At 47.4% G+C, this 24,662-nt stretch overlaps 1 protein-coding gene across 1 annotated transcript in view; it reads left to right on the top strand.

Annotated features, from left to right (window-relative positions):
- The window catches only part of OSBP (oxysterol binding protein), a 460,407-nt gene that overhangs the window by 215,983 nt on the left and 219,762 nt on the right, over nucleotides 1–24,662 (top strand). Inside the window, exons 5-6 of the mRNA XM_078666627.1 lie at nucleotides 20,468–20,570; nucleotides 22,239–22,293. Of these exons, the coding sequence (XP_078522753.1) occupies nucleotides 20,468–20,570; nucleotides 22,239–22,293 (158 nt within the window). The remainder of the gene's footprint in view (nucleotides 1–20,467; nucleotides 20,571–22,238; nucleotides 22,294–24,662) is intronic.

The raw sequence follows: 24,662 nt of genomic DNA, 5'->3' as shown, positions 1-24,662 counted from the left end.
GACACGTAAAAACTTTACCAAACAACTTTCGATATCAATAACTATCGACTCGACTTCATCAGCTCGATTCCGGTAGTCGACGCTAGCTGTTGGGCCTATCCACGCCGTGAGGCCTACAACTCATGGAAAGGACGCAATTCAAGAGATGCTCCGAATGTGGAGCAAAATTTCCACACAGCGCCCATCACGAGGTGTGTAACCTGAGCTTATCGCCAGAACACGACAAATCGAGCTCTACAGCCTCCGCATCCTTTCGATTCAAAAAGACCATTCTAGATCGGAGGGCCCATCGACACGATATGCAGAGATCGGCTCCGGAACCGGTATATATCTTTGACGAGGAAGATTCCGATGATCTCCATATCATATCTGAGGCAGACGACTCTGATGACTCCATACCGTCGGGTAAAACCTAAATCGAAGGGAAAGGTCAAAACTCCGCCTCCGGGGCCCAGTCGAAACCAAAACACTGCTTAGAAAGCCGCACCATAGAGCCCGGCACCAAAGAAAATATTAAAGCCTTCCGATAGCTCCATGCCGAGCAAACTGCACGTGCCGATACCACCAGCTCCCTCAGCACCAAAACTGAAAGAAGTCCTGGTTCCGAAACACACTCAGAAACCGTCGACTCCTAAAGAGAAGACTGCTCCGAAAGCAATGAAGCCTGTTTCCGACGCTTCGAAGCCGACCAAAACAGCTACCAGCCGGAAATCTTCGGTGCCGAAACCTACAAAGCCTGCTTCCAAGCCCACGAAACAGGCCTCGACTCCAAAGACAATATCTTCGGTGCCAAAACCTACGCCAAAGGACTCTATAACAGCTCCTAAGGCTAAAGACCAGCAACAACCATGCCCGGAACCGGAAGCGGTTCCTCAAGAAGAGGAGCTTTTTCACATGATCCTTTACAAAAAAGAATCTACATTGATCCAGAAACAGGACATGTTTCTACTATTCCACACAGAAAGAGGAAGTTAGATACAGCACCTACACCTCCAGTGCTTGTCAAGAAGGAGGATTCTGCCACATCACCTATGCACTCTTCTTCTCCTGTACCTTCTTTCACCTCCTCTTCCTTCAAACATTTCACCTCAAAATTCTCCTACTCATTCTTCACCACGTCAAACACCTCCTCAGAATGATGATGAGTATAAACTAGGGGAAGGGGGAGACCCAGATGAGCCTTTTCCCTACCCAAGTGATGCACCAGACTGGGGGTACCCAAACCCACAAGATGTAACAGATATCCCTGACCCACATACATATCCATCCAAACCATCTCCTCCAGAAGATAATATTGGTTTCAGACACTTACTCAATAGGGCTGCCATCTATCATGGTGTCACAATGCACTCAGATGAGGCAGAAGAAGATTTTTGCTAGATACTTTTGAACAATAACAAAAGTTAGTTCAAATACTAACTATGATTAAAGGGGTCATTAAGCATGCGCCAGAAGTGTTTAAAGATCTTGTACGAGCTAGGATCATAAACCCAAGAATAGAAAAAAAGTACAGACCTGCTTCTGGGGATCCTGCCTACATTAAGGGACAGCTACCCTTAGATTCCCTAGTCGTTTCAAACGCCAGAAAACGAGCAAACTCCCAAACATCAGGTGAAGCACCACCTCCTGATAAGGAATCAAAAATAATAGACGCTTCAGGCAAGAGAATAGCTGCACAAGCTAGCAATACATGGCCAAACCCTCCTCGCAGGATACGTCAGGGCTCACTATGATCAGTTAGAAACACTTTTACAACATCTTCCTGACCAATATAAAGCACAGGCAAATTACCTTATCCAAGAGGGTAAGCTAATCTCAAATGCCTCAATCAAGTGCGCACTTTATGTAGCAGACACTGCATCTAGAGCAATAAACACTAGTGTCCCCCTTAGAAGACATGCGTGGCTAAGCATTTCAGGATTTAAACAAGAGGTGCAAACAACCATCTTAAATCAGCCATTCAACCAACAACAATTGTTTGGGCCAGAGGTAGACACAGCACTTGAGAAAATGAAGAAAGACACTGATACAGCCAAATCTATGGGAGCTCTGCAGTCCACCCAAGCACGAGGCTCCTTTCGTCGCTCCTTTTACAGAGGAGGCTCCAAACAAGCTGGAGCACACAATTCAGCTTCCTTTAAAACCAATACACAAACATCCTCCAATATAGGATATTTTAGAGGAGGCTATAAAGGCAACAACAACAAGGGAAAAGGTCGAGGAAATAACAATAATCAAACCTCTCCCAACACAAAACAGTGACTTCCTTCTGCTTCCCCAACAGCATTCCACTCCTGTAGGGGGCAGACTAACACAGTTCCTACCTGTCTGGCACTCCATCACAACAAACAAGTGGGTAAGACTGATTATCCAGTATGGCTACTGCCTAGAACAGCTGCACCTCCACATATACCACCCACGCAGCGTCCAATGTCTACAGAACATCTTACGCTGCTCAAACAAGAGGTTCTATCATTGCTTCTAAAAGACGCAATAGAAATAGTTCCATTACAACATCAAGCAACAGGGGTTTACTCGCTGTATTTCCTAATACCCAAGAAGGACGGCAGCCCCTCAATCTATATATACACTCAGATCATTGTCATATGATCACTTAACAACAAGTGCTCCCATTGTTGCACCAAGCCGATTTCCCTACGGAGGAACACCAATGACATTGATGTAAACACGCAGGATCGTTTACATCTCATGCATTCACTACGCATGCGAGCACGGCGCAATGACATTAACATCGCATGCCACTACAACGATCCTGCGATGTAAAAGTCAAGCTGCGAAACGGGCACTGGAGCTACTAGTCCTAGCTTTGAGCATAGAAGCACATTTCTCAATTATGGCCTGTCCGACTCTGCACTATGTCCGCGATGCGTCATACAACCCTGGGTCATAGAGTGTCCGCAAACCGCCTAATTTCTTTGAGCACAGAAGCACATTTCTCAATTAAGGCATGTCCGACTCTGCACTATGTCCGCGATGCGTCATACAACCCTGGGTCATAGAGTGTCCACAAACTGCCTTCCAGGTGCTTCTCAGGAGTTCTAAAAAAAATACTAGACAATTTGTTTGCTCATGATACAACGTCGCAACAACAGTTGAAACGGCTGCCAGAGGACTTCAAACAGGCACTGGAGCAAGTGAAGTAATGAGCTGAACACGTGTAACACAGGGACACATGGCACTGGAGCAAGTGAAGCAATGAGCAACACGGATGGATGAATGGATGGATGATGGCGAACCGTATGGTGGGTGGATGCATGGACACCTGACACATGGCGGGGGATGGATGGATGGATGAATGGATGAATGGATTGATGATGGCGGACCGTATGGTGGATGGATGGATGCATGGATGGGTGCTGGGTGGGTGGATGGATGGATGAATGGATGCATACAAGTTTACATGGGTGCATGGCGATGGATGAATGGATGGATGTTAGCGGGCCGTATGGTGGGTGGATGCATGGATGGGTGCTGGGTGGTTGGATGGATGGATGAATGGATGTCACAAAATGCAGCAAAATGCAGACTGTCACAGCAAAATGCCATTCAACGATGTTAATCGTAACACCATTCTACAATCGAAATACAGACTGTCCCATGCCATTAAAAAATCCGTCCCACCATTAAAAAGTCGTCACAAAATTAAGCAAAATGCAGACTGTCACAGCAAAATGCAGACTGTCACATTCCATTACAAAATCGAAACACCATTCAACAATCGAAATGCAGACTGTCACATGCCATTAAAAAATCGTCCCACCATTAAAAAATCGTCACAAAATGCAGCAAAATTCAGACTGTCACAGCAAAAAGCCATTCAACGATGTAATGGCATTACAAAGCATGCGATGTTCATGGCAAAACGGGATTTTCCTTGTAAAAATGCGGCAAAATGCAGACTGTCCCATGTCATTAAAAAATGCAGACTGCAAATAATTAATGGCGCAGTATTCAAAGCCTTGGATGGATGGGTGGATGGATGCATGAATGAAGGATGGGTGGATGGATGGGTGATGGTGGATGAATGGCTGGATGGATGCATGAATGAATAATAGATGGGTGTATGGTGGGTGGATGGCTGGATGGATGGATGGATGGATGGATGGATGGATGGATGGATGGATGGGTCTATGGGTGGATGGATGCATGGGTGCATGTATGGGTGCTGGGTGGATGGAGTAGGTGGGTGGGTGGATGGATGAATGGATGGCGGATGGATGAATGTGCGGAAGTAATTTCTGTTGGCAGCAAGAGCCCGGCACCTGCAGGAGTTCATGCTGCTTTCAGGCAAGATACACGGGGCCCAAGGTCACCCACACTGGAGTTCATAGCAAGGGGCAAGGATTGCTTGGTGCAGGCCTAGATTTGCCAGCGGTGCTGCCGGGCTTGCAGATGAACTTCCTAAAAATTGGAAAAATGCTACATATTCCCTCTTCATGTTCTTGTCCAATACGACTTGTGCTCGAAAACCCTTTTTAGATACTTCTAAAGATATTTCTTAAACACTATTACGTGGGTCAACTTCTTCACTGACGGAGCAATTGTACGAAGCAGCATTTACTTTATGCATTTGTGGTGAAATAACCCTTTTAAGGATGTTTTAATTCGGCAGTGCAATTTTGGGTAGTTACACTGGTGACTTGCAGATTTTTCGTAACAAAAGAGCATTTATTTAATTCCAGAACTTATAAAATTACATATTCACGCTTCCAAACTTTAAAGAAGTCCCTATGTTACCTTTCCGTTCTTTTTAATTGTAAAACAAAATGACATGGCGAGAAGTTGGCTGAAGGAAAGCCTGCTGTGCACAAAGGACACTGACGGTGTGTGAAGGAAGCCTTTGCAATCATATTGGCGTCCTACGGTTCTGCTTGCAAGGACTTTTCATGGGACCAAGTTGAGTTCTCCCACTTACTGGTGCAAGCAGGTAATTTGTTTAGGCAGCGCTAACCTAGCCCCGTCTTTCAACAGTAATTGGAAACTGAGAGAAAAAAAGGTTTTTTACAGTTCTCAATACTTTCATCACAAGCGTGCCAGCAGATAAAACTGAATTGTTTTACTTGGAGGGTAGGAAACAGAAAAAACAAGAGAGTCCAGGTGGTAATCTTTTGGAAATCTTTTGCTGTAGGGCACAAACATCGCGATGTCATGTCGCGCGATGTAATGTCGGCGATGTGACACGCGATCCAATTAAAAGGCCACATTAGCGGCGCAACAACGTGCGATGTTAAAAATGACGGTGTGATGTCCGTTGCGATGTAACAGCCCCGCGAGGTACATGCGCGCGAAAACTATGTCCGCGATAGACCGTCATACAACCGATCCCAAGGACGCCTACTTCCACATTCCCATACATCCTTCCCACAGGAAGTATCTAAGGTTTGTACTAGAAGGACAGCACTATCAGGTCAAAGTCCTTCCATTCGGGGTCACAACTGCACCAAGAGTGTTTACAAAGTGCTTAGCAGTAGTAGCAGCACATCTCAGAAGACAACACATCCATTTCTTCCCATACCTAGACGATTGGCTAAAAAAATCCAAGTCATTCAATCAGTGTGTCCAACACACATCTCAAACGATTAAACATTGCACAATTTAGGATGCACAATCAACTACACCAAGTCACATCTTCAGCCCCCTCATGTACATCAATACCTAGGGGCTACAATAATCACAGCTACAGCTCTAGCTTATGCCAGTCCAGTCAGAACACAGAGCATTCAAGCCTACTTAAGGCGGTCCTTGGTTTCCTGGTAGCCTGGACAAGGTACCAAGCGGCTGTGCTGATTGCTGCTGCGTTTTCGTCTCATTTTAAAACTCCCTCGTTTTGTATTTGGGTTTGAACTTTCTTTGCGCTTTTTACCCCGTTTTTAAGGGGAGACCCCTTACTGCATATAATCTTGTCAACTCACCGCTATTTGGGCGGATCTGGGTCCCGGGGCTGGTGTGCTGTGGGTGCCATCTTGGGTGGGGACTCAACCCTTTCGGCGAGCGCCATTCTGAGCGTTCTAGCGCTCTGGCAGCATCGCGGGACGCCTACTTAATGTCGCTCCCCCCGCGCAGCGGGGTCGCGCAGTGAGGGCGCCGTCGCGTTGCCGGAGTCGTGCCAGAGTCCTGCCCGTCTGCGCCCGTCCGCGCTAAGGACGCGCGGGGCGCAGCGGGCCTCTCTTTCTTCGGCCAGGCCCTTCCATTGGCATAGTGATGCCTACTTATTCTAGAGAGACCCTCTGGGCTATTGGGCGGACCATTCCGAAATGTCATCTGGCACCAATTCATCCTCTATGCGGCCCCTACCATTGCGCCTGCAAGAGATGGGTGCTGGATTCCCCTGTGCCCGTTCGCCAGAGGGATGATACTTCTGCCCCCCGGAGTCAATGCCCCACGCGTACGCTACGGGTGTGGAGTCTAAATACCAGGTCCTTGGTGAAGCACCATCAAGCCATTTATGACCTTATTAAGGATGAGTCCCCCGATATATTTGCCATCACGGAAACGTGGCTTCAGGAGGCGGATGCGGCCATTGTCAATCTGGCCTGTCCCCCTGAGTATTCCATCTATACTCTTAACCGGCCTACGAGAGGTGGCGGCATCGCCCTCATAGTTAGGTCCAGTTTCACCTGTAATTGGAATGGTCTTACCATCTCTGGCTGTGAAAGTGCCTCTTTTAAGATCTCAATCAGCCCCCAGTTTTCGTTCTGGGATGGTTGTCTATCGACCTCCGGGTAGCGAAGTGAAGTTCAGAGAAGTTTTCCCAGACGCTGTCAGCGCGTTGGCTATGGGCTGCGCCTTCTTTTCCATCCTGGGAGATCTGAATCTTCACTTCGATGACCATAACATCTCGGCCGTTAGCAGCATCTTAGCTGACCTAGAGGCCCTTCAGCTAATTCAACGGGTATCACAGCCCACTCATGTAGGGGGTCACATCTTGGATCCCTTCTTTACGAATCTAGCTGAGGCTAACATCTTGACTATCTCCCCATTAGGGTGGAGGGATCATTTTCTTGTGTCCATTCGGTATCCTCTGCCTGAAACCCCGTCTGTTCCACCTACCAGACTGGTGCCCAGGCGGCACTGGAACAAACTCAGGCTGGAGGATCTGCACAATATTCTGTTGGAGGAGCCGTTAGGCCCTCTAGATAATGTGGAAATGGGCTATGACCAGTTCTGCCGGTGGATTACCAGGGCGCTTGACTCTCTGATTCCCATTACCTTGAGCAAGTTGAGCTCTAGAGAGTCGAGTCCTTGTTATGATGGTGCCTTACGCGCTTTGAAGGGTACTTGCAGACGGGCGGAAAGAGCATGGCGGAAGGCCTATGAGATCGATAAGAAGGCTGCATACCTGGCCTCCGTTAAGCTCTATCATCAAGCTATCTGTCGAGCTCGCGCGGCGTTCTATTCTTTGGAATTCCGCAACAGCCCGAACCCGTCCAAAACCATCTTTAAAGTACTTAAAGACCTCTTGGCGAAACAGACCTCTTCTTCGGCAGTCTGTACCACTTCCCATTGCGAGGCCCTGGCATCCTTTTTTCTAGAGAAGGTCCAGGCTATTTACCAGACCTTCCCTAGCATTGGGCCAGCACCGGGAGCTCTTGATTGCATTCAAGACCTTACCATCATGCGTTCTCTTCCCCCACTATCATCTGAGGGGTTTAACAAACTGGCCCAGCAAATTAAATCAGGTTCTCCTTCGGATCCCTTAAGACCTGCCCTTTTCAGAGACCAGTCTTTCTTGGGACGCTCTACGGTGTGTTCCCTGATCAACCTTTTGCTGGCTTCGGGCCTAGTCCCAACCAAATGGAAGCAGGCGGTGGTCTCTCCGATCCTGAATAAGCCTTCGTTGGACCCATTAAAACCTGAGAACTACCGCCCTATTTCATTGCTTCCTTGGCCGGCGAAGGTTGCGGAGGCTCACGTTAACTTGGCCCTTTCAGAACATCTCACTCGGGCCAAGGTCCTGGACCCACACAGAATGGTTTCCGTGCTGGTCACAGCACGGAGACAGCCCTCCTCGCCATGGTGGAGCACTTGCGTATGGTGTTGGATAACGGTCAGACGGCGGCGCTTGTACTTTTAGATCTCAGCGCCGCCTTTGACACCGTCTCTCACCGCATTTTGCTACACCGCCTAGAGGAGATTGGCATTGGTGGGCTTGCTCTGCAGTGGTTCCGCTCCTTTCTCGACAATCGCTCCTTTTGCGTGGCCATCCCTCCTCATCAGTCCAAATTCCATCCTCTGGCCATGGGGGTTCCGCAGGGATCCTCGCTGAGTCCCACGTTATTTAATCTATACGTGAGACCGCTGGCTGAGGTCGTTAAGCAGTGGGGCATGACTATGATCTCATATGCCGACGATACTCAGCTAGCGGTTACTATCAGCGGGGATGCGGAACGGGATGCCCCTAGGTTTCAGAGTGGACTGAGGGCAGTGGCCAGTTGGATGACGGTCAACTGTCTCCAACTCAACGCAAAGAAAACTGAAATCATGATTGTCGGTAAGAGAGCGGAGCTTTGGGGGGACAGGTGGTGGCCTCCTGAATTGGGGCCACTTCCAACTCCGGTCGCGGAAGTGAGAAACCTGGGAGTTTGGCTGGACCCCTCCCTTAATTTTGCTGGCCACACAAAGAGAACTGCGGCCTGCTGTTTTGGTGTCCTTCGGGGACTAAGACCTGTCCTCAAATTTTTTGATGCCCCACCAGGCAGCTGGTGATTCAGGTGACGGTGTTGTCCCGGCTTGACTATGCCAGTTCTCTCCTGGTCGGGGCCAATCAGGCTGATATCACCCGCCTGCAGCGCGTCCAAAATGCTGCAGCCAGAGCGATAGTTGGCTTGCCCAGGTTTTGCCCCATCTCTAACACTCTACGCTCCTTGCACTGGCTGCCGGCCAAGATGAGAATTCACTTTAAGGTGTTATGTCTGGCCTTTAAAATCTTAAAAGGCTCTGCCCCCCAGATTCTCTCCAACCTTTTGTTTTCCTATGTCCCGTCACGTTCTCTCAGATCGCCGGCCAGGCTCTTGCCGTGGTTCCCCGGTTCAAACTTTGCCGGGCCGGGGGTCGTTCTTTTCGAGTGAGGGCTGCGGCCATCTGGAACTCCTTACCGGTTGAGGTCCGCCTGCTGGAGGACATTATGTTGTTTCGTAAAGCCATAAAAACTCTTCTGTTTTAAATTTTCTCCCTCCAGTTATCCCCCCTGCGGTTTTGCTTTTAGTGTTGCTGTGCTCTACCTTGTTCTGCGCCGGGACGCTCCTTTGCTGGAGCAGCTGCGCGCATTATAAATGTCCTTAGCATAGCATAGTCACAAAGTTTCAAACACAACACTCTCTCCCAGCCACAGTGTTCATGCAACTAATAGGCATGATGGCATCATGCATTTTTATTGTTCCATAGGCAAGACTGCAAATGCGCCCAGTGCAAGAATGTCTAGCGCATCAGTGGAACCCGGCTCAAGGACAACTTACAGACCTGGTGTTGGTAGACAGCCACACACATCGCTCTCTGCAGTGGTGGAACACCAACAACTTCCCCAGAGGGGTGCAGTTCCTTGAGCCTGTTCCACAAGTAGTACTTACCACAGACGCACCCCTAACAGGATGGGAGAGCCCATCTCCTACACCATAGAACTCAAGGGAAATGGACCACTCAACAAAGAGTGCTCCACATCAATCACCTAGAGGCAACCCCATCTCTAAAGCTGGAATTGCTAGGTGGATTGTAAAATGCATACAAATATGCTATCAAAAGACAAAACGAACATTAACAATTCCTCCGCGAGCGCACTCCACACGCAAACTAGGAGCCTCTATGGCCTTTTTAGGGAACATTCCTCTAGAAGACATATGCAAAGCAGCAACATTGTCTACGTGGTCTACAATACATACCTTCACTAAACACTATTGTGTTGATGTGCAAGCAAAGCAGCAAGCTGCAGTAGGCCAAGCTGTCCTCAAAACTCTCTTTCGAAGTACTGCAACAGATGCAGGCGACCACCGCGAGGGGAAACACTGCTGTATAATCAATGCTCAGTGTGAGATCTGCAGCTCATATGCCTCGAACGGAAAATGCTACTTACCAGTATGCATCTGTTTTTGGCATGTAGAGCTGCAGAGTCTCACACGTCCACCCGCCTCCCCGGGACCTGTATCTGTTCCAGTTCTAGCTTAATTAGATATACACACATGGACATCCCTTTCTCTATTTCTACTAACTCCATCATTTCCCATCATGGCGAAAAACAATGTAAGGATGGAGTCGATGCGCACTATCGTCCAAGGGAGGAGTCACCTATCTCGTGACTACAAAGACTTCTTCCAAGACGACAACAACATGCAATCATCCGAGCCCAACACCAGGTGGCGATCTAATGCTCATTGTGAGATTCTGCACCTCTACATGCCAAGAACAGATGCATGCTGGTAAGTAGCATTTTCCTTATACATATATATCACTACAGTAACCATGTAAAGCAAGGTTTTACCATAAGTGACCGGGGATCCATAGAGTAACATGGGCTGGCTACAGAGAGGTTGGGATAGCCAGCTCCACTATGGAACTACTAAAATTGTCTGGTTTAGTTTCAAACACCATGCTTTTTCACCCCTAACATGATTCTCATGTTGACATGCACAGGGGGTGCCACACTGAGTGGTGCCTACTTAGAATACAGGGGCCCAGTGCCTTGGCAGGCTTCCCCAAGCAATTTGACACCAAGACAAGAGTGTCCCGTCCTTGTGGGATATGCTAGTACTTCCCCAGAACAGAGACAAAGACCTAGGCAGGAAGGAGGCCACATCTCTTGTAGGGTAATCAGATGGGCCCTACCCTGTGTCTACTTTTTTTTTGGCTCCCTTTTACCTACACCAACTGAATCCAGTTTCTGATAGATACATCTGCCGTGTGGATTCCTCACCTTGTGAATACCCCCTTGCGTCAGCAACATTCGGAAATTCTTTTTGTAGCTTCGCGCCGACGTGGACTCAGACGTCATAGAGGCACGGCATCGCTCGCGACTCCGCTGACGTCACCGACGCCTACAATAGGCCCACGCCGGCGTGATGACATCAGTTCCCTTTTTTCCGCGTCGTCGACGCTAACGGTTTTTGGAATACTCTTTAGCTTCTAGTAACTCTGTTACTGTTTTTCTCCGTTTCTCTGTTCTCTTACCTCTTTGTCTTTTTATTATGTCGACAAAGAAGAGGGTTTTAAACCCTGCAGGGAATGTGGAAAGATGATGTCCGTTACGGACCCACACCAGGATTGTATTTGGTGTTTGAGCTCCGACCACGACGTGGATGGTTGTTCGTCGTGCTAAAAGGTGAATCCAAAGGCCCTGCGAGAAAGGGAGTCTAAGCTTCTTGTGGCAAAGCTGAAAGCCGATAAGGTTAAGAAATCTTCGAAATCCCACTCGAAGAAGAGATCGAGGTCGAGATCGAGGTCGAGAGAGGCGTCGGCTTCGAAGTCTTCGTCGGATCATGCTTCGAGGTCACGTAAGAAGCATAAGAAAAGGAGACATGAATCTCATCGTCATTCGGGTGATAAGTCTGACTCGAGGTCGAGGTCACCCAAGAAGATTAAATCGAAAGTGATTCCTCCACATGAGATTTCGGATCGAGAAGGCGAGGCCTCGCCTTCGGAGTCGCAAGTTCATTCTCCGACTCCGATTCCCGATCCGACTCCGGCACCGTCTCCAGCTCAGGAAGAGGTCGGTGAAGTTCTTGTTGGGTCCAATGGCATTTAATTTGGGTGTGCCTCACTCTTATGCCCTGGCACCTTTCATGCCGTATATGCCAGCCCCGACCCCACCGTGGGAGTACCAGGCTCCACCGAGGTCGACGCCGATGTCGACGCCGGCTCGACCGAAGTCGACGACTCCAGCACCGGCGTCGCCCGCTCCAAGCAAATCTCTGGAGCATCCTTCTAAGCCTTCGAGTTCGATACCGACGTCGGCTCCGCGCCGTCGGAGTCGACAGGTGATCCAACTGCACTCCGTGTTAAGCAGAGGTCTAGTAGAGAGGCTCAACGTCTCCTGGAAGAGCGGAGGTATTGTGAGTCTCATTCTGACTTGGAAGAAGGTGAGCTGGATGAAAATTATTTCGAGGAGCTAGCAGAGGCTAGTGGTCTTGAATTTTCCCCAGAGTGGGTATTACCATCAGGTCCTGATGCACCGTCTAAGGATGTTCAGCCATATCACATGGTAATGAAAAAAGCAGCAGGACTTTTAGGTTTAACATTGCCTACTGTTGAATTTAAATCAAATCTGCTTACTGAGGTTCTTCATTCTCCGAACTCAACTGTGGAGCCATTGCTACCATTTGATGATGCTTTAACTGAACCTATTATGGAGGTGTGGAAGAAGCCTCTTTCTGCTCCTGCTGTCTCGAAAGGTGTGGCTAGGAGATATAGAGTGGCTCCTGAGGACCATGCCTTTTTGTCATCTCACCCTTCTCCTGAAAGTGCTGCATGTTCAAAGAAGGCAGTTGGTGCTTTTCCACAAGAACCTAGTGACAAGGAAGCTAAAAAGCAGGATCAAGTGGCCAAGAAAACTTTCTCTTCCGCTAGTATGGCGTTAAAATCAACAAATGCCACTTGCCTTATGGGAAGATATGTGCACGCACTTTTGGACTCTATGCGTACATTGATCCAAGAGGTTCCAGAAGACTGCAGAAGTGACTTTGAGGAAGTTTTATCTGACACTCAAGCAGCAGCTCGTCAAGTTATCCAGAGCGGCCTTGATACTGCAGATTCTGTGGCAAGGATCTTGGGCACTGCTGTTGCCACAAGACGTTCAGCTTGGTTAAAATCTTCAGATTTTTCTACTGATGTACAGTCTGCTTTGTTAGATCTGCCTTTTGATGGTGAAGGACTCTTTGGCAAGAAGGCAGATACAGCCTTGGAGAGATTTAAAGATAGCAGGGCGACTGCTAGATCTCTTGGTCTTCAAGTTAGAGGTTCAACGACCAGGAAGTTCAGAGGTTTTGGACGCTCTTCTTTTCGTACATATAGACAAGGTCAACAGCAGCAGCAACAGCAGCAGCAGCAGCAGCAAAATACCTTTTATAAGTCGTACAGGGGAAAGCAAAGGGCACGTCCCGAGGGCGTCAAGCCTCTTCCTCCTCCACCTCTTCCAACCCCCCAGCCACAGAAAAGCAGCCCTAGATCCGCCATTCAGGATCATGTGGATACGGTGGGGGGTCGGCTTACCCACTTTCTACGAGATTGGGACTCGGTTACATCAGATCTTTGGGTTCTCAATCTCGTAGAAAATGGGTATGCCCTTCCCTTTCGGGAATTCCCTCCCAATTACCCTCCTTGCCAGGGATATTGCTCAGAGGAACATCTGTTACTCCTACAGGAGGAAGTTCAAACTCTATTAAGAAAGGGTGCGATAGAGGTGGTCCCAGAGCAGGAAAGGGGGTCAGGGATGCTGCTCCCGGTATTTCCTGATTCCCAAGAAGGATGGCAGACTTCGTCCAATCCTGGATCTCAGGATCTTGAATTTTTATCTGAAACAAGAGAAATTCAAGATGCTCACCCATGCTCAGGTTCTTCAGACACTGCTGGAAGAAGACTGGATGGTGTCGCTCGACTTGCAGGATGCGTATTTTCACATCCCAATCCTGAAGTCGCACAGGAAGTTTCTCCGTTTTACGGTGGGTTCGCAGCACTATCAGTTTGCGGTCCTTCCGTTTGGACTTACTACTGCGCCTCGAGTCTTCACCAGGGAGATGGCAGTGGTGGCAGCGCATCTCAGAAGATCAGGGATTCCTGTATTCCCTTATTTGGACGACTGGCTGATCAAAGCGGAGTCGTCAGAGAAAGTGCTCCATCATCTGCGAGAGACAACCCAGTTGTTGTACAGGTTGGGTTTTTCGATAAATGTACCCAAGTCTCACCTGGTGCCCTCCCAGCGCAACCTGTTCATAGGTGCTGTACTGGACACAACTGTATGTCGTGCATTCCCTCCTCCTCAAAGGATTCACGACATTCAGGAAATGATTCCTTTATTTTACAATGGAGCGGTCGTTCCAGTCCTGAAGGTCCTTCACCTGCTCGGTCTGATGGCTTCATGCATTCTGTTGGTCAACCATGCACACTGGCACATGAGGGCACTCCAGTGGTGCCTCCGCAGGCAGTGGTATCAGCACAACGGAGATCTCAGGGAGTCAGTGAGGATCTCCAGAGAAGCTGCGGCGGATCTGTCTTGGTGGGGCGTGGAAGGCAACCTGTCACAGGGGAAGCCTTTTCAGCTGCCTCCTCCGGTGGCCACAGTGATATCGGATGCATCCACTTTAGGGTGGGGTGCTCATCTGGGGGATCTGGAGGTCAAGGGTCTTTGGTCTCCAGAGGAAAGGTTGCTTCACATCAACCTTCTAGAATTGCGGGCGATACGTTTGGCGCTCAAGGCCTTCCTCCCTTCCCTTCGCGGTCGTTCGGTCCAGGTCCTGACGGACAATATGACCGCGATGTGGTACATCAACAAACAGGGAGGAGTGGGGTCTCAGTGTCTCTGCAGAGAGGCTCTGCGTCTCTGGTCCTGGGTTCAGGACCGTCAGATTTGTCTGATGGCAAATCATCTGGCCGGAGTTCTGAACGTTCGTGCAGACAGTCTCAGTCGGCAGTTCTCTGCCGACCACGAGTGGAGGCTTCACCCGGAGGTGGTTCACGACATCTTTCAGATGTGGGGGACTCCTCGGGTGGACCTGTTCGCCACTCGCGAGAATGCTCACTGCCTGTCATTCTGCAGTCTCCAGTTTCCGATGCAAGGAGCCTTGGGGGACGCGTTTCAGTTGAGTTGGGGAAATCAACTCCTTTACGCGTTTCCTCCCATACCCTTGATTCCTCGGGTTCTGAGGAAGATTCGCCAAGACCGGGCCCAAGTCATATTGGTCGCCCGGACTGGCCAAGAAGGGTGTGGTATACAGATCTTCTCCACCTCTCCTCTCACCCGCCGCTCCGTCTCACTCTCAGGGCAGACCTCCTCTCTCAGGGCAGACCTCCTCTCTCAGATGGAAGGGCAGGTTCTACACCCCCACCTCCAGACATTACACCTTCATGCCTGGAGATTGAACGGGGCAACCTGAATTCCTTTTCCCTCCCGCCTGACGTTGTGGATGTCATCTTGTCAGCCAGGCGTGACTCCACTAAGTCCATCTATTCTTATAGATGGTCAAAATTTGTCATGTGGTGTGGGGAGAAATCTATTGACCCTTTGAGAGCCCACTTGTCTGATGTTCTCCAGTTTGCCCTTTCTCTAGCGCAACAGGGGCTTGCTGTTGCCACAGTAAAGGGCTATCTTTCAGCACTGTCGGCATTTCTTTGTTTGCCTGACCAGCCATCTTTTTTTAAATCTCCTGTAGTTTTAAGGTTTTTGAAGGGCCTCACAAATAAGTTCCCTCCTACTCCTTTTATTGTTCCTCAGTGGGACTTAAATCTTGTATTGACCTTTTTGATGGGTGCTCCCTTCGAGCCTCTTCACAAATGTCCTATGAGGCTTCTGACTCTTAAAACAGTCTTCCTCGTTGCAATAACCTCGGCAAGGAGGGTAAGTGAGCTTCAAGCTCTTAGTTACAAGCCCCCTTTCTTGACCATTCATGCTGATCGAATGGTTCTTAGGACCAGGGCTGCTTTTTTCTGCCTAAGGTGGTGACTCCTTTCCACCTTGGTCAATCCATTACCCTCCCTACCTTTTATCCTCCCCCACACCCTTCCAAGGAGGAGGAGAGGTTGCACCGTCTGGACCCCAAAAGGGCGGTGTCTTTTTACTTGGACAGATCTAAAGACTTTCGTTTGGATGACCAGCTCTTCATTGGGTTTGCTGGCTGCAAGAAAGGAAGAGCGGTCCATAAAAGAACTTTGTCGAGATGGATCGTCCTCTTTATTAAGATCTGCTATTCTTTGGCCGGTAAGGAACCACCAGAGGGTATAAGGGCTCATTCTACAAGGGCGAAGTCTTCAACCTCAGCTTTGGCTAGAGGTGTTCCTGTGGAGGATATTTGTAGTGCGGCGACTTGGTCTTCCCTCCACACTTTCGCGAAGCATTACTGCTTGGATTCCGAAGTGAGGAGGGACGGTCATTTTGCACGCTCTGTTCTCCAGGATTTCCTGGTCTAGAAGAGTGGACACCCTCCTCCGGGAGTGGGGACTGCTGTGGGACTCTATTCACAAGGTGAGGAATCCACACGGCAGATGTATCTATCAGAAGAACAAGTTACTTACCTTCGGTAACGCTTTTTCTGGTAGATACAATATCTGCCTGTGGATTCCTCACTGACCCACCCGCCTCCCCGTTGTCCACTCTTCTTTACCAGAGTTTCTGTATTGTATTTATTTTATTTTCAAGGAGTTGTTTATTTCAAATGTTTTATTGCATTTGCTTCGCACTGTGTGTGTTTTACCTTGATACTTGTACTGTGTATACTGTGTATATGTCTACTGTCATTGGTCCGTCCGTGTGCCTCGAAGGCACGGAAAAAAGGGCGGAACTGATGTCATCACGCCGGCGTGGGCCTATTGTAGGCGTCGGTGACGTCAGCGGAGTCGCGAGCGATGCCGTGCCTCTGACGTCTGAGTCCACGTCGGCGCGAAGCTACAAAAAGAATTTCCGAAGGTTGCTGACGCAAGGGGGTATTCACAAGGTGAGGAATCCACAGGCAGATATTGTATCTACCAGAAAAGGCGTTACCGAAGGTAAGTAACTTGTTCTTCACAACGTGCTTGGTGAAATCCCTGTGCTCTAATTCAGTCATACAGTCCTCTTCTCACATGTCAATTCACGAGACCTTTACTGGGATGATCTATCCCTGTAATTGTCAGGTAATTTATCTTGATGGATTTCTGTAGAAGGCTGAAAAACGATTTGTCTCTAGGATGGGTTCTGCAGTTTTCATATCCACTCATCCTGCCTTGCAGGCTTAAAGTAGATGGTACTGGAGTTTTTACTTTGTTATACTACTGCACACACAGACCTAAACAAGCATTTACAATGCAATCGGTCTCGCCTTTGGGATCCTACATGTATTTAGCTATGCAACACATTAGCCTGGGTGCTGACACATCTACTGTTCTTTAACGTGTAGAGAAAGAAGGCACCAAACTGTGTGGCTCTCATAGAGTTAGTAGTACCATGCACTGAGCCAGGGAAAGAGAAAAATATAAGGAGGATTTCAGGATAATGAAGAAAAAGGCAGAAATGAGTCGGATGTCCGTTCAATCAGTGACTTAAGCTCTTACACCACTTAGTAAAGACTATGCAAACCTCACAAGCCCATTGCAGCATGACCTTCATTCAACCTTTCTAATTCATATCGAACATCCTGCTACACCCAAATGCTGTCTCCACTCTCCACACGCCACTCTTTCGAAGCAGTATTAACCTATTTGTCCTATATTAAATAACACAATGTTCTCAGTCCCTGTGAGCTCCTCTACTGCTTAGCCATACAATTCACAATCAGTTCCCGGCTGTTCCTATCTCTGTAAATTTTTCCCTAACATGATACTTCACGCTATCTAAGAAAGACGTGGTTTCCCACCATCTTAGTGATCTGCTGTCAAATATTATATTCTGCGTGCTTTGGCTCTTGTTCCTCAACTAATGTGATCAGACTAATCCCCACTAAGAAGACGCCTTGTTGACTTCCTTCCTGAAAGCAGATTCCATGTCCTAGCACCCAGCCCATACTTGCCAGCGGGTCTGAGGTAAACTCACTGAAGCCGCCCTTACACCCTTTTCAGGGTTAGGCCAGCAGAAGCTTCTGTTATGTTATGTTACTTTAGTTTATATAGCGCCAATTCACCCACAGGTCTCAAGACACCGCTGTCTCGTGAGCGGTCCACATCTAGCCCAAGTCCTACAGGTACCACTTCTATGCCATTTTGAATTGCTTTTGCTCTTAATTCATTCCCTACATCTGCTCAGTGTGAGCCTTCTAGTTCTTCTTTACTACACTTTGCTTCTCCAGAATCCTGTAGCTATCTTCTCTGTGTCTTACTGCTTCTGTGTTCCCGTAACTCTCTGGCTCCGTATTCTGTACCTCTATTCTTCTTGTTTATTCTGATCTTCTTAGGTCAGTACCCCTTAACTAGGGTTGGGCTGATGATCACGCTTAGTGTCTAGTGCACACCTGCCAAAAAAGAACCTTGTTTTTGCTCGGACCTGTCACCTGCCAAGTCCTTGTTTCGGTCAGACGGAACTTCCCCGCCATGAAGATTATTGGTGTTTCAGTGTGGAAATAGAATCACATTGCGTTGTTCTGGTCTGGCTTGAATTTAAGTGCCAACCCTACCACAGCATCTTTAGCTTTCCTGTCCTGGATCTTGGTTCGCGTGGCTCTCAACAGGTAACCGTTTTGTGATTCGTGAACTACTCAACTAAATACGTCTAACTTGAACTTTTCATTGACATGTATTGGAAGGGATGAATGTTTTGGAGACTCATAAAAGGAAACAAGCAGTTAAAAATCACAACTGAGGGTCAGAATAAGGGACCTCTTCCTGTGCGAGCTCCTTCGCTGCCCCCCACGTTGTAGTACCTGTTCCTCTGATAGTATTCCTCCCTTATCTCGCGTCTCCTGCTCTGCAGCTTCACGAAGGATGCCATGTTGTGCAGCAGTAGCCGCGCAAGTGTACACGCGTATCCAAGACAACCGGCCCTACCACTGTGAGGAAGCAGAAGGGGAGCATCGCTGGAACGCAGTGCAGAACAGAGGAAGAGGGAGAATGGGAAGCGGGGAGATAAGAAATGGCGTTTGCACCTGCAGTGAGCTTCGAGGGGCGCCCTAAACCGTGACATCCCCGTACCTTAGAATGGATCTTCTCATCTCCGTCTCTCATCCCGGAAGTGCTGGCTGTTTTGGACTTGAATTCATGTCCTGGGCTGGAGGTTTTCCTGGGACAAGTGGGGAGATCAACGGGTGAGTGCCGAAGTCGAGGGGCATTGCACTAAATTCTACAAAGGCACACAGGGGCCAAAGAACAGGACGAGTTAAACAAAGTGAGCGGCCGCGATCGTAAAAAAAAGACGGCAAAAGTGATAGCAGGGGTCACGCGCGCCGGCAAAGAAGCGAGGCGCGCATGACGGCAAAAGGAACAAGCGTGTCACGAACAGCACATAAGACAAGAGGTTGCATGGCCGTGTGCAGAGCTGTGGAATGAATGGGGGCTAGGCAGCTGGCTACCCACAGTTAGGTACGACTTGCGTTTTCAGCTATGGCTTGTATCGGGACAGAGACGGAAAAAAAAGCAGAGACGTGGCGTGTAAACGTAGATCAGACAAGTGTAGTCAGGAAACCGAAACCTTCCGTGGGGCGGGACTTCCCTCTTCGGGAGCCCCGCGCACGCGCCCACGTAGTGCCTGAGAGTGGGGCTCCCATGCCCGAGGGAGAGCCCCGCGGAGGCTGCAGAAGTCCAGAATGGTGGTAAGTGGGGCTTAGTTGTAGGGGGGGGTGCGCTTATGTGTGTGTGTGTTTGTGTGTGTATGTGTGCGGAGGGGGGCGGGGGTCTCTGTATGTGTGCGTGCGTGTGTGTCGGTGCGCTGGTGTGTGTGTGTGTGCGGCGGGGGGGTCTCTGTGTGTGTGTGCGTGCGTGTGTGTAGGTGCACTAGGGTGTGTGTGTGCGGCGGCGGGGCTCTGTATGTGTGTGTACCTGTCTGTTTGAACAGCCTGCCGGAATCGGAGCACGTGTTCACGCGCGCGACCTGATCCGATTCCGGCAGGCTGCGTGCGCGTGCCAGTCTCTTGTCCAAGTCCTTTTACTCCTTGAAAGCTGACACGATCGCAATAGGCTCGCTTTGCAACCAGGGGCTTTGACCCTGCAATCGCAGCGAGACCTAAAAAGGAGCTGAAAAACTGCTGTACATAGGTTTGTTTGAGAGTAGACTGAAGGTAATGTACCAAGGTTGAATATTCGGTCAAAGTGTGAACCATAGAATGGTAGTAGGTTCCAGAGTAGTGCTCTGAAGTAGAATTGCTTTTAGAATTACCAAATATATATTTGCCAATGAAGAAAAGTCAATGTAGTACATGAGACGGACCGATGAGTTGCCTTGTGCAACCGGTTGCTTTCGGGTGTTCTGTTAGAGTTATTTCTAAGTTCTGCACCTTTCGAGGACTCTATAATTAGTATCAAAGTTACAGCGCAGGTAACTTTCTTTTTGAATCTACAATGGTTCATGCTAAGTAACTTGTTTTAAAGGTATACCATAATTGTGACCTGGGATAAAGCTAATCCTTTGAAGAGCTTCACTGCATGTAGGTCTTTAATGACCAGAGGTGTGAGCTGAGTAATCCACTAGAATGATGGACAGCCTGGAGTTGTGAGGGCACCACTCTGCGCTACTTAGGTGCCTCTCGAGAGGCTAAACTCCTTCTTTGACTGGTGCCCCTTGTTGTCTGGCTTTGAATGGCTACTGAGTCTCTGATGCATGTTTGCTAACATACATGGTTTGCCTTCTCAGATTCATTTGGACCAGGAAAAGGAGATCTGAGTGATGAGGATGACGAGAATGAGTTCTTCGATGCTCCAGAGATTATTACCATGCCAGAGAGTTTAGGGCACAAGTGAGTACCTGCTACTAAGAAATGTCTTGTTTTATCTTTTGACTAGATGGACAATGGTTAAAACTTACGCATTCGTCAACAAATATTTGTAAAGATGAGATGTCATCTGACAATGTTAATTGACCACAGACTGATACTTCAGTCACGCTTCTCACATTGAGTTTAAGCAGGCTGTTGTGCCTGGGGTCATAGCTTCGACCATGGTTCTAAATACACTCCTTCTACAGAGTTGCGGAAAGAAGGTAACAGGTTTCTAAATATGTATTGGCTTGTTACTGAAACATTTTAGATTGCCTCAATACATGTATATCGTTAGACTAAGTGTCATTAATTGTAAGGTGTTTTTTTACTCAGTAAATGAGATCTTTAAAATGCCTACTTGATGATTTTCCGAAGTTGTGTTGACAATCAAAAAATTAATATTTTGCAAGGATGTCACATAAAGAAGCAAAAGATGTCCAATCATTTGTGACAGATTTTCCTTTTCTTCAATTATAATGCACCAGTTAGCAGCCTAATCCCCTAATGCTTCTTGACATTTTAACACTTCCATCATAAGCTGCGATTTTCCACAGGCTTTTCCTGGTGGTCCCAAATTGGAATTAAAGCACACCAGAAGGTCCGCTGTAAATAGGGTGGGCATTCTGAGGAACTTAAACCGATGGCCCCAAGTCCTTCAGACTATCGAGGTAAGGTTCCTGGATCTTGGAGCCGGTAAGCTGTCCTCCTGACTCTGTACAGAGTGACAGGGAACAACATTTTGGCACACAACTTACACTGCCATTCTTCGGGGAACAGTTCTACGTTTACCAAACTGTAAATGAGTCCCTTGGTTTGCTGCTTAAGTGCCCAAACTCTGTTGAATGCTTTATAAGCTCATGACCATGTCATTTTCAATCCCTAACTTTGTAACGTATCCCTCCCAGATTGAACCTCACCTCCTAACAATGTGTATAATAGCCGGACTGGTTACAGTTTCAGAAGAATAATAGCTCAAGAAGGCTTTGAATTCCCAGGATTAGGACAGTATTGTGTAAAATCTAACTAAAAATAATAAAGGGTTTAGAATATAAGAACCCTAATAAGCTGATTTGAACATTACAGACATTTGAAATATTTCTTGTCTATTTACCATCGTTTCTACTTAGCTTCTTGTGCCCCTGTCTTTAAATGATGAACTTTCAACCTAGCTGACTCGAGGATGTTTCGTGCTTTAGCATCTTTTTGTGCTTTAGCACAATGCAGATCTTGGAAAAGTTGGTCTCAACAAATGTAATACACGGTATTGGCTCCATGTAAGTGGCTCCATGTTTTTCTTCATTTTCAGCTTCCTAACGTCAATTTTTCCTTTTTGTTGCATTGTACTGCACTCTACTAGCACAAAATATATTTGTTTTTTGTACTGGCCATTGTCTACAATAAGGACATTATCATTTTGGTGATTTTTACCTTGGTGGTTATTCGATTGATACAAATATAATTCCTACTATGAAAAGTTGAAGCAAACTGCCCTTTTTGAAAGAAATTATTCCCTCTCACCTCGTTGATTCCACTGACTCCGCTTGTATTAAGTGTCTGAACAACTTTTAAAATGAACGTAGTCCATTCTCTTTGTTACTGCTAGTTTGATTTTGGATTTCCTTTAATTTCTCCCTCTCAAAATCATAGGCGCACAGGCAGCAACCTCAGCTCCACTAGTACAGAATTCAGTGTGGAAGACCAGGTAGGTTTCATTCACAAGCCTCCAGCCTGCGCCTAATGTGGTTGTAAGTGCAACTTTGTTTTTGTTTTTTTGTTTGTTTTCAGAATCACTTCTCACGTGCTAAGCTACAGCAGCAACTTGTCTTAGGAGGCTAATGTGTGACGATTTATTTTATGTCTGTGATTGGGAAATTTCACATCCATTCTCTTTAGAAATAACCCCCAACCCAGAAAATGTTTTGCAAATGAATGTGGGTATGACTTGCGCTGTAAGTATTCCTGCAACCTGGGCTTTGCTGAAAGGCTTTGTTGGTGGAATACTACCCGGTTGAAGAAGTAGGCTTAAAAGTAAAGCTATGGCAAATTACCATAATTGAGATCGACCACTAGCACCGTAAGTCTTGGTGCAAGCGTGATAAGGATATTAATTAAATAGTAATTTTAGATGTAATTAAATACATTAAAATATGTTAACTACTTTGAAATTTACAACTGATGAAGGGAACGGTCCGATTTTTTAAAACCTTTTAATTTTTGTTTTATTTTTAATTTTTTTTCACTGGATGCGTTTTGTGCTGGCTATTAGCTAATAGCATTTTTGAATGGCATGATAATACAATTGTTGTTAAATATTGACCACCAAAAATTAGTAAACATGTTAAAAACCTAAAAATATATAAAATGTGTGCTTAAGTCTATAAAAGTATTTGGAATTCTGAAGAAAAAAAACAGGCAAGTGTATAAGTAAATTCTAGGTGAAGTGACCAGTTAACCACAGAATAACCAGGTTAAAACAAGCATTTGCAATGCAATAGGTCTCGGGTTAATTAAGTTTGAGCTATTGGCATTGCTAAATATTGCAACATCAACTGTAATATTCCATGAAGCACAAGAGCAGTGATGAATGTGTTTGCCCGTGAGAACAGTATGGAAAGTATGAAGATTGCATGCAAGATATGTAGATAACGGATTTTAGAAACATATAGGGGGGGGAAGACGTGCCTAACAAAGCTAAATTATGCAAAACAAAGTGGAGAGAACGGGCGAATTGGAGTGACGGATATACTGTAGACTGCTACCCGTCCCACAGAACTTTACAATGTTTAAATAGCAGTATTGTGTGTGCATGGCTTCAAAATGCTCAATTCTAGTTTTTTATAACTACATGATTGTTTTTATTCATTTATATGGCACTGCCAATAAGCACTAGAAAAGCCAAAAGTCTGTATTGTTTCAGGCATATGTTCTAACAAATACTGGCCGTCTGGCAAGCTTTTTTCTTTTTTAATGCAAGTTCTTTAAACCACGCCCTTAACCACAGCCCACGCTTCTTGGATCATTGGTTAGGTTTTTAAAATACGCCCGTTTTACGGACCTCACGCCCCCTTCTCTTTCCTCTACCTTTGTCAACCATCTTAAAACAAAGCATTAATTCGTTAACGGCGAAAATACAGTTCAATCGATATATATATATATATGTAATCGGTCATCTAAGAAACATTAACTTCTGAAGATTTTACGTCACTTTGAAGCAACTATTTCAGAATATTTTAACAATTTTCTAAATGGCGAGAACAGCTACAGTTATAGAAAAAAATTCTGAGCTGTGGTTTGAAAAAAAGAGTAGGTCAGCATCTCTGCAATAAGTGTGGGGGGGGGTGGAGAGACACCGACGTTGACCTTCTGGTCGACACACGATTATAATGTCAATTGCTAAATCAACCGAGACAGTACACGCAATGTCTAAAAGCACAGTCACCACGGTTAGTGTCATTCGAACGTAATTAGCAGGCATGGACGGAAACGCAAAGCAAGCGCCGTAGGGCCCCAAAGTATCACCTCTACCCCCAGGCTAGTCGTGGCTACCCGTGCTTCTACAAAACACGTGTCACCGACTCAACTCCAAATGCATACCAAATACACGCCTCACACTCCGACCACACATTAAGGCTGAAGGATGAGAAGAGGTGTGCGCACTACTACAATGCCTCACCTGCGGGGGCGTGCAGCTGCTCTACCGGCATGGTGGTACACGAATAACAGATGTAACAGTATCACTGAAAGGAAAAGCGTAACAATATTGGTCCTTTTGGGAAGCGCTCTGACACCTTCGGGTAAAGTCCGCGCTATTTAAATTTGCATAAATAAATAAAGAAAGAAAACGGCAATCTACGCACCCACCGGAAGTCAGGCAATGTCGCCTGTGACGGGGGCGGGGCCGCGTCCGGACCGGAAGAGGAGGCATGCGTATCGCGGCCCGGGGCTCCTGTGAGCAGTGGAGAACCCCGGGCCCGCCAGCAGGAGGTTAGGCGACTGTTGCGGGGCTCCCTTGACCAAGAGGGAGCCCCGTGAAAGGAGAGCTGCAGCGGCGGAGTCCCCCGAGATTGCCCC

This window comes from Lissotriton helveticus, chromosome 1_1, assembly GCF_964261635.1.
Source record: "Lissotriton helveticus chromosome 1_1, aLisHel1.1, whole genome shotgun sequence".
NCBI lineage: Eukaryota > Metazoa > Chordata > Amphibia > Caudata > Salamandridae > Lissotriton > Lissotriton helveticus.
This window is presented reverse-complemented; position numbering and strand designations above follow the sequence as displayed.